Below are 16936 nucleotides of genomic sequence, written 5' to 3'. Positions count from 1 at the left end.
AGTCGCCCAAGAAATGTTCCGTTCTATGGGGCCGGTCTACGAGGCCGGACAACTATCGGGACAAGTGTATTACAGTGGAATATGTAATCTTTGGTTGTATTTATCTATCCTTCTATCAATTTGTGTATCTATATCTATCTATCTATCTATCTATCTATCTATCTATCTATCTATCTATCTATCTATCTATCTATCTATCTACCTATCTATCTATCTATCTATATATCTATCTATCTATCTATCTATCTATCTATCTATCTATCTATCTATCTATATATCTATCTATCTATCTATTTATTTATCTATCTATCTTATCTATCTTATCTATCTTATATATCTATCTATCTATCTATCTATCTATCTATCTATCTATCTATCTATCTATCTATCTATCTATCTATCTATCTATCTATCTATCTATCTGTCTGTCTGTCTGTCTGTCTGTCTGTCTGTCTACCTACCAATCAAATCCACCGATCTACCTATCTATCTAACAATCTATGAAAATATATGTATCTATCTCCCCCCCCCTCTCTCTCTCTCTCTCTCTCTCTCTCTCTCTCTGTCTCCATCCCTTTCACTTTCCCCTTCAGTCTCTCTCACAATCATACAGGAGATAGACAGATAGATAGATAGATAGATAGATAGATAGATAGATAGATAGATAGATAGATAGATAGATAGATAGATGGATGGATAGATAGATAGATAGATAGGTAGGTAGATAGATAGATAGATAGATAGATAGATAGATAGAAAGATAGATAGACAGACAGGCAGACAGACAGACAGATAGATAGATAGATAGATAGATGGCTGGATGTATGAATAGATAGATGGATAGTTATTGTTTTGGGAGATGGTATTTTTTTCCTTGTAAATCATCTCTCTGTTATGTATTATTATGTTTGTTATTTTTAATGTATAATGTAAGCATTTGAGTATATTCCTTTTTGTTGGATTTAATGCTTGTGTCCGGATGAGTCTTATAGGTGATCTCAAACGAAGTACATTGATGGTTATCTCTTGCAATCTGCATCTGATCCCTATTTGTTCCCAGTTCCCCTTTGTCTTCCTTTCTCTTGGGTGCTTTAATAATTCTAGAACTTTTTACTATCCCATATTTTTCCTTTTTACTGGTGCTGATATAACCTAAATGTGTTACAAGCGCCGTAAAACCCTTTAAAAAAACAAAAAACAGGAGATAGATAGATAGATAGATAGATAGATAGATAGATAGATAGATAGACAGACATAATAAGTATATTACATCATATTGACTAACATGCAGATACAGAATTTAGATACATAGACAGAGAGTGAGAGGTTTGGGTGAGGCGGGGGGGGGGGCAAGATAAACAAAGCTAATTTAATAGTACATGCTGCATTCTGATAGGTCATTCTCTAATTCATGATTGTGTCATTTCGTGAATGTGACTCAGAGTGAGAGTGAGAGAGAGAGAGAGAGAGAGAGAGAGAGAGAGAGAGAGAGATAAGAGAGAGGGGGGGGGGTAGCAGTGTAGGCTTCAATCTCACCGTAGCCTGTAGTTCAATTCGTATTGAGAATGTATGTGTGTAGAGGGGGTGTACAAGACACATCTGGTGTATTTCTCGGGACACGCTGGTAGATGCACAGCAGTAACGTATTTCGTTGCCATGTAGGTACAATACATAACAACAAGAAATGAAGTGAGTAGGAAAGTGCCAGAAGACAATAGAGAATAACAGTTTCGTGGCAGGGGAGAGTGTGACTCTACCGTGTGAGTTATCCACGATCCCAAAAATGATCGCTTCTAACCCTAGTCTTAATAGAAGAGCCTTCTCTCCCTGACTTCTTTAGGTCACTGGTTCAACACACACAAACGCCGCGAAGTTAGTCGGCCAGCATTTAAGCGTAATAATCAATATTCTCAACACAAACATGTAACCATAGAAACGATTGAGACATGGAGTATGCTCTGGTATCTGGGGTGACTTTTTGATTCAGAAAAGTGAGTGGAGCAGGCACTTATGTTGATAACATGTTGGATGTAGTGAACCCGATACCTCAAGAAGTCAGGGAGAGAAGACTATAATAAGACGGGTTAGAATATATATTTTTGGGGATCGTGGATAGCTCATACGGTAGAGTCACGCTGTCCCCGGTCAGGCGGAGTTGTTGTACCCGTAAGGTCGCGGGTTCGAGCCGCAATTTTTTAAATTCTCTATTGTCTTCTGGCACTCCTACTCACTTCATTTCTTGTTGCTATCAACATAATGCCTCCTCCACTCATTATTATGAAGTACAAGTACAGCTGAAGCCAATCCTAGGGACATGACGCTAGAACGTAACCTAGTTTACTATAAGGCTGCCTCTATTCTCATCCCCCCCCCCCCCCCCCCCGGCCGATTGGATTACGGAAAAAAAACGTCGCCGGCTTTTTGCGATTTGGATTTGATTGATTTTTTTTTAATTGTGCAACTTGTGACAAGAAACTTAACAAATTACTGCATTACAACCTTTGGATTAAACATACAACAATTGTGGACTACTATTATGAAGACTAGCATCCTAGACTAGGGGGATGAGAAAAGTCACTTCGTTACTACAACTATAGATACGATTACACGTATCTTAATACCTTCTATTGAATGACCAAACGTCATCAAACGAGGCAGCTCTTTCACCTAAGTGATGCCAAGGTATTTAGTAAAGCTATGTGGTCTTGTGGTATGCCATTCGCTATGAGATCAGCAGTTCAAGGGTTCTAGCCTAACTCGTCGCATAGTTGAGCCCTTTGGAAAAGAGTCTATACTCATATTATAATTTCACCGTTCTCAGGTTGAAATGAGAACTTGGCCGTTAACAGCGTTGTCTTTGTCCAAAAAACATCATAATATTGCCTAATGGGCGCCATGTCACATCTTACATATTAAGTGTTGTTGTTGGCCAGGGACCACTTGTAAAGTGCTTTGAGCACTTTTAGTATATATTTCTCTATATAAAATCTCCAGTTAATCTTTCCTAGAGAAAGCAAACGAAGAAAGTTGAAAATATTTATCTATTTATCGAATTAAATGAAAGAAAAACAAATTTGTGGTTTAAGAAATACTTTATTATGTAATATTGGTTTGATCAGTGTTCACAAAACTATCTCAGAATTTAACCCACTGTTTCCAAACGGTCTTATGTTGAGGGATTTTTGTTCATTTAAGAAAGAAACAATATTAGATTTCTCTTTTGCTTGTCTGTGTTATTTTGGGGTTTTCTTTTTTTTTTTTTTTGGGGGGGGGTCTTGTTGTTGTCTATATTTATTTACTTATTTATTTATTTATTTATTTACATATTCAAAGACCATAATTATTATTCTCAAGAAAGCCTACTATAAGTTTAAATTAAAAATGTCAAATTTTTGTCAAAAGATTAATTTTCAAACATTCACTTCCCTTTCTCATAAAACAAGTCTGTGGCGGTGAGTCACTACTTAATTAATTCAGAGAACGTTATCTCGAGATATTTTTATTTTTCAACACTTTTATGGCTTAAGCTGGCAGTAACATCACTTGAAACTTGGTGCGCACTGTGAGTCCTTGCGGGGTTGATGAGCGATCTACAGTGGTAGCGTACAGTGCTACCCATGAAGGTACAGGTACATGAATCGTAAAATTTTCCGTGGAGGTAGGCTGCGAATGTTGAACCTTGTGCATGGCATCTGCCCTGGTGATCTCGACAATCTAAAGAAAAGAGAGAAAGATATTTTTTTTAATGAGGAAGAGTAGGAATTTTTTTTGTGCGCTATGTGGCACTGTGGTATGACACTCGCTTTCAGATCGAAAAGTCCTGGGTTCGAGTCTCGCTCGGCGCATAGTTGAGTTCTTGGAAAAGGCTCATTCCTCACATTCTCTCACCGTACTCAGGTGTAAATTGAGTACCTGGCCGTTAAACAGCGTTGTCTCTGTCGGGAAATAAATTGTAATATCGCCTAAGAGGCGTTATGTCTCGTTCTACATGTTACCTGTTGCTGTTGGTCAGGAACCCATTGTAAAGTGCTTTGAGCACATTGAGTGGATATTGCGCTATATAAAAGCTCACATTTTTAAAGGATATAATATGAGCTTGTATATAAACTCTCTCCATACCAGCCGTTTTCAAGATTTTCCCCAAAAATTCACACTCAACGAACAAACAAAAATAGATATTTTATCATTGAGACACAATAGCAGTACAATTCTTGCGTGACATAGAATACCTTTATCAAAACATGCTCCACAACACACTGTTCATTTTCTCTATATTTTATGATGTACAAAAGAACATTTGAATAAGAAAAATGTTGGTTGTATCGTTACGAATGTGACGATTTTCCTATAGTTGGTCAGGAGAGGTTTAATAGCTCATGTACATTGATTTATTATCACGTTTCATTAATTCTCCACGCATCTCGCACTTTGTCATTTTTGTACTAGAAAACGGTAATGGCTGCCTGAAGCTGATGATCGTGAAAATACTGACGAAAGAGTGAAAATGGTGAGGCGTCGTATGGGAACAAAACAGAAAAGGACGTTTCGGTATAATCCCTTCGTCAGCACAACATTACACATATTAACATAGAAAATAAATAAAATAAAGTATTGAGTACAGACGATACAAGTTATTTTGCATTTTACTTTATTTTAGTTATTTTCCATGTTAATTTGTGTAATGTTGTGCTGACGAAGAGTTTGCACCCGACACGTCCATTGTCTGTTTTGTTCCCATACGAAGCATTTTTGTACTAACACTCTGACAATATCGGCCACTGTCAGGTACTCATTCAACACTGAGTCGAGTGGGATAATGTCTCTAAAGTGTCTTGACTAAGGAGAACGCAACGTTGGGACTAACATTTTACACGATCACTGTCACCCGTCTCTGGGTCTCTTCTGAGTGGCTATTGGTCAGTACTGACTGAGCGCAGGACAGATCAATCTTCCTCTTTCAGCGTATTACGCATTTTGCAGGGTTGTGATAATGAACAATGCATCTCGGTTTAGAGCATCATCTTCCACCAGGCACAGTTCTTTCATATCATCCTTTACCTTATCCCACCATCTAGTCTTTGGGCGTCCCTTTTTCTGAGCGCAGGACATGTGAATAGTCTCTACATTTAAATATTTCAACTTTTTTTGCGACACAAGAATCGCAAGCAGCGAAAAAAAAAGGAATGCGAAAAACAAAAACACATATAATAAATATACATCATATTAAGAAAGGAGCAGACACCAGCGTGAGATAAAGATTTGAACAAGTGTGTATGAACGGTACCAGACGAAACAAGAAAGAAAAATTCAAGAAAAAAAAATATGCCAAAAAATCTGTCAACCTCGAATATAGAGGTAGACTGTTTCTGGTTTCTTTTTGGTTTTTGTTTTTTTTTTTTTGGGGGGGGGGTGTCTTTATTTTTCTTCTATTTTTCTTTCTTGCTGTTTTTGGCACGTTTCATACACACTTGTTCAGATCTTTGATAAATACACAGGTCACTACCTTCCACAATTGATGACTTTTTAAAGAAATTAAAAAAAAAAAAACTATACAAGTCTTTGGTGTGAAATCTGGATGAAAATGTCCTGCTGTCAGATAGGATATATTATGAATCAGAATGAATTTCCATTTCTTTTGACAATTAAGTTCTATTGTTATTATTATTATTATTATTATTATATTATTATTATTATTATTATTATTATTATTATTATTATTATTATTATTATTATTATTATTATTATTATTATTATTATTATTGTTATTATTGTCTATTATATATTATTATTATATTATTATTATTATTATTATTATTATTATTATTATTATTATTATATTTTATTATTTATTATTTTATTATTATTATTATTATTATTATTATTATTATTATTATTTTATTATTATTATTATATATTATATTATTATATTATTATTATTATTATTATTATTATATTATTATTATTATTATTATTATTATTATTATTATTATATTATTATTATTATTATTATTATTATTATTATTATTATTATTATTATTATATTATTATATTATTATTATTTTATTATTATTATTATTATTATTATTATTATTATTATTATTTCATTATAAATGACAGTAACAGACAAACAACCTGTTTTGATCGAAAACTCAGAACAAAAGATTTAAAATCAAAACCCAAAATTCAACAAATTTAAATTCGAAAATTTTACAAATAATCACTCAAAAGGGAAGTAAGGCAGGAAATAATAGTTAACGAACTTGGTATGTAATGGTTACCTCCCGTGATCATTGGATTCCTGCACGATTTTTTTTTTTTTGGTTTCTGCTGTGGATGTGCTACAACCAAGTGAGTACTGTATCCTCTTTTGAATGTTTAACAATGTTGAAGAATTTCCGTATTTTGTAGGTCCTCTTTTCCCCTTGAAATACGATACAGCGTGTTGCGGATTAAATTTTGGCAGTTCTTTATGGAGATTTCTTGCATCTAAACTAAATGTGGTCTTGTGATATGACACTTGCTTTCGGATCGGAAGGTTCTGGGTTCGAGCCTCGCGCTCAGCGCATAGTTGGGTCCTTGGAAAAGGCTCTTTACTCACTTTCTCTCACCGTACTCATGTGTAAAATGAGTACTTGGCCGTTAAACAGCGTTGTCTCTGTCGGGAAAAAAATTGTAATATTATCGCCTAAGAGGCGTTATATCTCGTTCTACATGTTACGTGTTGCTGTTGGTCATGGACCCATTGTAAAGTGCTCTGAGCACATTTAGTGGATATTGCGCTATATCACATTTTTAAAAGATATAAGATGAGCATGTATATAAACTCTCTCCATATTATTTTTGTTGTTTGTTTTCTTTTTTTGTTTGTTTGTTTGTTTGATTATTTTGGATTTTTTTTTCTTCTGGACAAGCCATCCTTTACAACGTTGGACTTAAAACAAGGTTCACGCATGATTGAACACTCAAGGCAGTCCATGTGTTGTTTCAATAGGCTTCAAGAGTCGTGACGTCACTTCCGTCGTAATGACGCCTAGTAACTTAGTACTATCGGAACAATGGCGGACGCCCTTATGAAATACTTCTCCGGCAAGCATAGAAGTGTATCCAAAGGAGAAAAACATTATAAATCTGATCATTTTTTGACTTTCATACATTCTGATCACATGACATGTAAAAACGTTCTTGCCAGCATGAAGAATAAAAAATACCGATTTTCTTTGTTTAGAACCAATTTGCTCGTTGGGCGGATGTGACATCGGACTATTGAATCATAGTGATCTGAAAAAAGTTCTAAGTATCTTGTTCCGTTCATTGTTGACATTGAAGGCATTAACTGAAACAGTCCAGTAAGTCCATATTTTGACAAAGGTCAATGTCTCATCGTTGGAACTGTGAAGCGCTCTAGAAATTGTTCGCTAGATGGCCTTTGTGAGGCTGTGTGGTTTTGTGGATTAATCGAATCGGAAGATCATATGTTCCAGCCTCGCTCGGCGCTTAGTTGAGTCTTCGGAAAAGACGGTTAACCTACATTCTCTCACTGTATTCTGGTGTAAAATGAGTACCTGGCCGTTAACAGCGAGGTCTTTGTCGGGAAAAAAACTGTAATATCGCTTAATAGGCGTCATGTCTCGTTCTGCATGGTGTGTGTTGCTGTTTGTCAGGAACCATTTGTAAAGCGTTTTGAACACAGTAGCCATTGCGCTATATAAAAACTCAAGGTTTTTCAATATTTTTCTTTACTTATACTAAACTGTTAAAAGTGCTTACATCAGAAAACATCTCTCAGATCCAGTCCCCTGATATCCACGTTATAAATAACAATGTGAAATTGAATGCAAGCTACAATTTAATTACGAGAACAGATCAAATGGACGTTTCAGGTTTCCCCTTTATCAACAAAGCGGGATGAATGAAACACTACAGATGAATGCGCATTCATGTGGATGAATACTTATCGCATTCATCTGTAGTGTTTCATTCATCCTGTTTTGTTGATAAAGGGGAAACCCGAATCGTCCATTTTATATATTTTCGTAATTAAATTGAAACTTACATTCAATTTCACATTGTTATTTATTTCTTCGAGCTTCGAGCATCAATATATACATATTGATGTCCGCGTCTGAGGCTTTCGGACAAATGCTAGCTGTTGCTAGGATCTCATGACGGCTGTCAATCGGTTGTCGTGCTGGTTTGTACAATTTGAATCCGCATTCAAATCTTGAGTTATCTAGTTATAAAGAGCAATGTACACTAAAAGCACTCAATACGCTTTACCGTGGATCAGATAAAGATATGTACAAGTGTGTATAAAAGGTGCCAGACAAAGCAAGAAAGAATAATAATAGAAGAAAAAAAAAACATCCAAAAACAAAATCAGTCTACCTCGACTGGGGATCGAACTTCAGACCTTCTGATTTTTAGATGTTTTATTTTTCTTCTAATTTTCTATTTTGCTTTGTGAACAGGTGCATATGAAATGTGCCAAAGCAAGAAAGGATAATAGAAGAAAAAAACACACCCCAAATTATCAGTCTACTTCGACTGGGGATCGAACCCCAGACCTTCTGAATTTTTGGGAAGTATTTTTTTCTTCTATTTTTATTTCTTGCTTTGTCTGGCAATTTCATACACACTTGTTCAGATCTTTATCTTACACTGGTGCCTGCTCCTTAATTTCTTAGTTTAATATTTAAAAGGGGTCTCCAGCCAAAGACAACTCTTAGCAAGTAGGACGAGACATGACGCTTGTAATTCGATAAAGACAAAACAGTTAATCGCCAGGTACTCATTTTACACTCGAGTACGCTGAGATATTATAAGTGAAGAGTCTTTTCTAAGGACTCAACTCTGCGTCATTCAAGAATGGGACTCAAACCTAGGTCCTAAATGGACCGAAAGCAGTAAGTGGCACCTTACCTGATGAGTACGGTACGGGCCTGTAGAAGTAGTAACGGCCATGATCTTCTTTGGTGCATTGATAGTGTGTACATCGGTGTTCGAACAGACTGCCTACGTCATGGCATTGACCTTCGACCTCACAAGCTGGAAAAAAATATCAAGATAAAAATGTCTAACCCTTGCGTCATCTGATGTTAAACTGTGAATTAATATAATAATGTATACTTTATTCATCCAAAAAAATGGAAATTCGTTTACAGACGTTTATATATATTAAAAAATTACAAAGCGAAACATGTTGTCCCCATGACCACCGGTTTGAACCCATATGCAAATGCACAAAAATTGCCGTACTCGTCTTTAAAAATTTGGCCAGAAAACTCGTCCTTCGAATATTGGTATATTTAAACAACCGACAGATTGGTGAGCACTCAAAAACCTCAATTTCAAATTCTAGTGTCAGGCTATACGTTAACAAATACTACGATTGTGTCAGGCTATAAGTTTACGAAGATTACGACTGGGGTCAGGCTATGAGTTAACAAAGGCAACAATTGTATCAGGCTATAAGTTAATAAAGACCACGAATGGTGTCAGCTATAAGTTAACAAAGTCTACAGTTGGTGTCAAGCTATTAGTTAACGAAGACTATGATTGAGTTCAGGCTATAAGTTAACAACGACGACGATTTGGGACAGGCTATAAGTTAACAACGACAACGATTTGGGACAGGCTATAAGTTAACAACGACAACGATTTGGGACAGGCTATAAGTTAACAACGACAACGATTTGGGACAGGCTATAAGTTAACAACGACAACGATTTGGGACAGGCTATAAGTTAACAACGACAACGATTTGGGACAGGCTATAAGTTAACAACGACAACGATTTGGGACAGGCTATAAGTTAACAACGACAACGATTTGGGACAGGCTATAAGTTAACAACGACGACGATTTGGGACAGGCTATAAGTTAACAAAGTATACGATTTGGGACAGGCTATAAGTTAACAAAGACTACGATTTGGGTCAAGCTATTAGTTAACAAATACTACGATTGGGGTCAGGCTCTTAGTTAACAAATACTACGATTGGGGTCAGACTATAAGTTAACAAAGTATACGATTGAGGTCAGGATAAAAGTTAAGAAAGATTACAATTGGGGTCAGACTATAAGTTAACAAAGACCACAATTGAGGTCAGGCTATGAGTTAACGAAGACAACGCTCATATCCCAACATTTTCCTCATAATCTCATTACATATTACTAGGCGATCGACAAAAGAAATTGAAATTTTAGTGCATATTTTCCATGGCCACTTCGACGACTACCTCAATAATAATTATTATCAAAACGATTTCTTTTTTAACGATGCTTGATTCTTGAAATTAAAGATTTGACGTTAATAATTATCTCTATCCTAACAAGATTTATTATCAGTAAAACAGATTGTGTCATGTAATCTTTTAAAGAAATCTTGAACTGCAAAATATAATATTACAATGGATGATATCGACGTGTACTTGTTGGCAAGTCTGATACCCCAAATACTCTTCAATAGTCGTAACGTCACTTCCTTCCTAATGACGCATGGTAACTTAGTAACACTGGCTCTAAACTATCGGAACAATGGCGGACGCCCGTATGAAATATTTCTCCGGCGAGCATAAAAGCGTTTCCAGGAGAAATAAAACTCATAAATTTGATCATGTTTTGACTTTTACACATTCTGATCACAAGGGATATGAAAATTTCTAGCCAGCATGAAGAATAAAAAGTAATGATTTTCTTTGTTTAGAACCAAGATGGCCGCCGTTGCCTGGCGGCGTGACATCATACTACTGAATCATATTATTATGGTCTTATTGTTGTAATAGAAATACTACTCTCAAAACAACGCAAAATAAGGTCCATTATTCTTCTTCTTCAATTACCAAGTCTGTGCCAGACATCGGTGATCATGATACACCATTCATCTCTCTGATCAGATAACCTCAGAAAACTAATATTACTCTTCACTTTCTTTGTCACCCAGCTGTTCAAACTATTCAAATATGTTTTTCTTGATCTACCTTTACTCTTTTTACCTTCTATCTTTCCTGTGAGAGTAAGATGTTCAATACATTTATGTCGATTTAGGTGTCCTAAAATTGCATTTGTCTTTTTCTTATTGTACGAATTAATAGCCTTTTAGTTTCAGCTTGCTCTAATACTTCTTCATTAGTTTTCTTCTCTGTCCATGAGATTCTTAACATCCTTCTAAGAAACCACATTTCTGCTGTCCATTATAACAATGTTAAAATGGAAACCATAATTGCATTCTGTTATCAGACCTGCAAAATGTTTTCGTTGAATAATACGGATGCTATAATTTTATATTACTTATTTTTTCATTTAATCCATTTATTTATTTTACTCTATTTATTGCCATCACGACGACGTGGACTTTTTTGCAGGTCTGATAACCCAATTCTTTAAAGGCTCACTGTTGTGATAATAATAATAATAATAATAATAATATAATAATAATAATAATAATAATAATAATAATAATAATAATAATAATAATAATGAATAAGAATAAATAAGAATAAAATAATAAAATGACAATAAAATAATAATAACAATAATAATAATAATAATAATAATAATAATAATAATAATATAATAATAATAATAATAATATAATAATAATAATAATAATAATAATAATAATAATAATAATAATAATAATAATAATATAATAATAATAATAATAATAATATACTCTTATAGAGAAACGGTATCCTCAACAATGAGGTTCGTGGAAATCTATAAAAAAATGACGCAAATGTTGGCCATGACAACAACAATGTTTGGCCCATAAACTAGACCCATAAATGGGTTCGGATGTCAGACTTGCATATATTTTTCGTCGTATTACACTAGTCTATTTCACAATTCCAAAACCCATGGGATAGTAAGGGAAATTAGAGTTGTTACCTTCCTTGTGCATCACCATCTGTCCGTGTTCACAACGGTATTCAATGCAACGTGCCCCTGGCCGAATGTACCGTTGACCATGGTAGAAGCGTCTGTTGTCGGTGTAACAGTCATCTGGATAATGAATAATAATGATGATGATGATTAATATAATAATAATAATAATAATAATAATAATAATAATAATAATAATAATAATAATAAATAATAATAATAATAATAATAATAATAATAAAAATAATAAAATAATAATAATAATAATAATAATAATAATAATAATAATAATAATAAATAATAATAATAATAATAATAATAATAATAATAATAATAATAATAAATAATAATAATAATAATAATAATAATAATAATAATAATAATAATAATAATAATAATAATAATAATAATAATAATAATAATAATAATAATAATAATAATAATAATATAATAATAATAATAATAATAATAATAATAATAATAATAATAATAATAATAATAATAATAGTAGGCAGCTTTTCCTTTTATATTGCCATTGTTGATCTTTTATCAGGCGTTAATTTATTCAATTTACCGGATTTTTTTTTCTTTGATTGACCTTTTTAAAGCCATAGAACAAAACTTGATTTATTGGTAAAATTTTAAAATGTCCTAATGTGACCTATATTTTGGTTCTCCGCCTCCATTGTCGTTGAAGTATTGAAAGATAACGCAGAGCAGCCCTCGGGTTGTTATTTGTTGTTTTTTTTTTCTGTTTTACTATTACAGGGGAGAGGAAGTGGGAGGCTTCCGCAAGTTCCTCGATAAAGGGCAACAAATTGAGATTTTATGTAGCGCAATATCCACTAAATGTGCTCAAAGCGCTTTACAAGGTGTCCGTGATCAACAGCAACTGTTAGACGATATTACAATTTTTCGGGAAAAGGCGACGCTGTTAACGGCCAGGTACTCATTTTACACCTGAGTACGGTGAGAAAATGTGAGTAAAGAGCCTTTTCCAAGGACTCAACTATGAGCCGAGCGCGAGACTCGAACCCAGGACCTTCCGATCCGACAGCGAGTGTCATACCACTAGACCACATAGCCGCAAAACAACCAAAGTATTCCCCTCTCCGCCCCTCCCACCCAAATAACGTCATGCGGGGTTGGGTTATAATTATAAATTACGATCAGGTTAGAAAACTACTCACCTCTGATGGCGCTTGAAACGGCCAAGATGGCGAGGAAAACAGCAGCGGAGATCATTGTAACGTGTTATCAGCTGTTGAAAGGTGAACACAAACATAAGTAAAAGAGAAAAGAAAATGAAAAACATCTTTCCAAGAGTAGTAATGCTATGCGCTTAATTAAAATACTCACAACATACGCCAGCCGAATGTAATGTACCAGCACACACAAAACTATGTGTAACCTTAAACGTGTATAGTCTGATGAATAGATTTTAGTGAGAACTACTCATAAAACTGATTGGGAAAAAAATAACAAAATAACAATAACAAAGGGCTGAGTGACGTCGATTTCGTTCCTTCTAACAGGTTGACGTCGCCAGGCTCTTTCTTAATGTTTAATTTTCTTTTTTTTTTTTTGACCGCTAGTTGGGGGACAATTTGTTCTCACGAGAGTGCCTCTGAAAGATTGTACACGTAAACGTATCACATATTATTGTGTCCTGGTAAAGTATTTACTGGATTCTTACACGATTGATATTTGAATGTCGAATTTTCTGGCCAAATATTGAAATACAATGCAATACAATACAATACAATACAATACAATACAATACAATACAATACAATACAATACAATACAATGCAATGCAATACAATACAATACAATGCAATACAATACAATACAATGCAATGCAATGCAATACAATACAATACAATACAATACAATACAATACAATGCAATGCAATACAATACAATACAATACAATACAATACAATACAATGCAATACAATACAATACAATGCAATACAATACAATACAATACAATGCAATGCAATATAATACAATACAATACAATACAATACAATACAATACAATACAATACAATGCAATGCAATACAATACAATACAATACAATACAATACAATACAATACAATACAATACAATGCAATACAATACAATGCAATACAATACAATACAATACAATACAATGCAATACAATACAATACAATACAATACAATGCAATGCAATACAATACAATACAATACAATACAATACAATACAATACAATACAATACAATACAATACAATACAATACAATGCAACACAATGCAATACAATACAATACAATACAATACAATGCAATGCAATACAATACAATACAATGCAATGCAATACAATACAATGCAATACAATACAATACAATACAATACAATGCAATGCAATACAATACAATACAATACAATACAATGCAATACAATACAATGCAATGCAATACAACACAATACAATGCAATACAATACAATACAATGCAATGCAATACAATACAATGCAATGCAATACAATACAATACAATACAATACAATGCAATGCAATGCAATACAATACAATACAATACAATGCAATACAATACAATACAATACAATACAATACAATACAATACAATACAATACAATACAATGCAATACAATACAATGCAATACAATACAATACAATACAATGCAATACAACACAATACAATACAATACAATACAATGCAATACAATACAATACAATGCAATACAATACAATACAATACAATACAATACAATACAATACAATACAATGCAATACAATACAATGCAATACAATACAATACAATACAATGCAATACAATACAATACAATACAATACAATGCAATACAATACAATACAATACAATGCAATCCAATACAATACAATACAATACAATACAATACAATACAATACAATACAATACAATACAATGCAATACAATACAATACAATACAATACAATACAATACAATGCAATGCAATGCAATACAATACAATACAATACAATACAATACAATACAATACAATACAATGCAATGCAATACAATGCAATGCAATACAATACAATACAATACAATGCAATGCAATATAATACAATACAATACAATGCAATGCAATACAATACAATGCAATACAATACAATACAATGCAATGCAATACAATACAATACAATACAATGCAATGCAATACAACAAGAAATGAAGTGAGTAGGAAAGTTCCAGAAGACAACAGAGAATAAAGATTTCGCGGCGGTGATGAGGGCTTGAACCCGCGACCTTACTGGTACGACAACTCAGCCTGGCCGGGGTAGCGTGACTCTACCGTATGAGCTATCCACGCCCCCCCCCCCCCCAAAAAAAAAAAAAAAAAAAAGATCGCTTCTAACCCTAGTTTTATTAGAGCCTTCTCTCCCTGACTTCTTGAGGTCACAGGTTCAACACACACAAACGCCGCGAAGTATAGCCAGCGTCTAAGCTTTATAGCCAATTTTCTCAATACAAACATGTAACATAGAAACGATTGAGACATTGAGTATGCTCCGGTATTCGGGGTGAATTTTTAATTCAGAAAAGTGAGTGGAGCAGGCACTTATGTTGATAAAAACAAGATACAATAGAATACAGTACAATGAAATACATTGGCCTTTGGTACCCTATCACAGTGACAAAAAAACTGATATAGTCATTAGTAAGACATAAAGTCCAGGATATCAATTATAAAACAACAATAAATTACTCATCGAATTCAAACTTAAGGCGATCTAATTCCTTATCAACACAGTTCTTAAAAACGTTGACATTTCTCGCAGTTCTTGAGGAGGCGTGGAGCGAGTTCCAACTATCTACAGTCATAAAAATTAAAGAGTGGGCACGTATTGAGTTCGAACACCGATCTTTGAATATTTTGAAGAGTCCACCTCTTGTTGACGTCAAAACCGCATATTTGGAAAACATCCATGGAATCCAAATTGTCAAATTTGTGTACAATCTTGTAAATTAGTAAAGTAGGATCAATAAAGTATATCTTATCTTATCTTATAAGTAAATAGGGTCAAGGCATAAATAAAGGGGGAAAATTTAACTCATTTTTAACTTCTTACCTCAACGTCAGTTGGACTTTTTTTCATACAGATTTAGAAGGCAGAAACGCCAGACCCTCAGCACGATCTATTTATAGAATTGTTGGTGGAATGATAATAGATGCGTTCACCTTGTATCTCACAATGTGTCGGCATTATATCAATTATATCAGCATGGCATTGGGTGGACGGTTGTTTCATGTCAGATAAATACCATTTAATTACCGTCACGTCCTAACGTTGTAAAGGTCAGACCAGTTACCTCTCTCCTTACCACCTACAGCAAAATCGGCACATTAGTTTCGACTCAACATACATGTTTTTCTTATTCAATTTTTTTTTTTGTACATCACAAACTTTGAAGAATGATCTTTGTTAAATTAATAAGAACATAAAGTTGTTTTGTAGAGAGATTGTTTGAGTTTAAAAGATCATTTTTTTTTTCTGATGGGTAATCCTGCCATTTTTTGGAAAATACTGAAAATGGTCGGTAAGGAGAGAGTTGACTCACTCAATCCTAGAGATTTTTGCTACTTTTCAAAATTGGAAAAAAAAATGTATTAAAAATGAGCATGTACATAGATAGTCTTATTCAACTACCATTAACATGTAAAAACTAAAAACATTAGCTTTTATACCACGCCTATAATTTACCTCATAAAAATGTAATAAATAGACATGGGGTAAAAGTAAACAGAGTAAACTAAGGATATAGTCGGTGTTAGGGTTGAATGTTAACTGCGGGTACTCTGGAAAAACACGTATTGAAGAACTTTGCCCGAAAAGTCGTCCTTCAAATATCGATCGATTTAAATGACCCTCTAATCTTAGCGAAAGTCGTCCACCATATTCTTAATTTATTAGTTATTTTATTTGAGCAGACGATTATCACAGGATATATATATATATATATATATATATATATATATATATATATATATATATATATATTACTTTATTTTTTAATTATG

General features: G+C 33.6%; 1 protein-coding gene across 1 annotated transcript; it reads right to left on the bottom strand.

The window, feature by feature from the left end:
* Nucleotides 1–3073: 3073 nt before the first annotated feature.
* On the bottom strand, nucleotides 3074–16110 carry LOC144960464 (uncharacterized). Its single transcript, XM_078893575.1, has 5 exons — nucleotides 15987–16110; nucleotides 13074–13144; nucleotides 11890–12003; nucleotides 8920–9045; nucleotides 3074–3714 (listed from the first exon to the last, which is right to left on the bottom strand). Exons 2-5 carry the CDS (start codon nucleotides 13126–13128, stop codon nucleotides 3500–3502), a joined length of 510 nt encoding a protein of 169 aa, XP_078749701.1. The 5' UTR covers nucleotides 13129–13144; nucleotides 15987–16110; the 3' UTR covers nucleotides 3074–3499.
* Nucleotides 16111–16936: the final 826 nt, after the last annotated feature.

Source organism: Berghia stephanieae, chromosome 15, assembly GCF_034508935.2.
Source record: "Berghia stephanieae isolate SIO BIC M18660-M18661 chromosome 15, UCSD_Bste_1.3, whole genome shotgun sequence".
Lineage (NCBI taxonomy): Eukaryota > Metazoa > Mollusca > Gastropoda > Nudibranchia > Aeolidiidae > Berghia > Berghia stephanieae.
The sequence above is the reverse complement of the archived record's forward strand: the minus strand, read 5'-3'. Positions and strand labels throughout refer to the sequence as shown.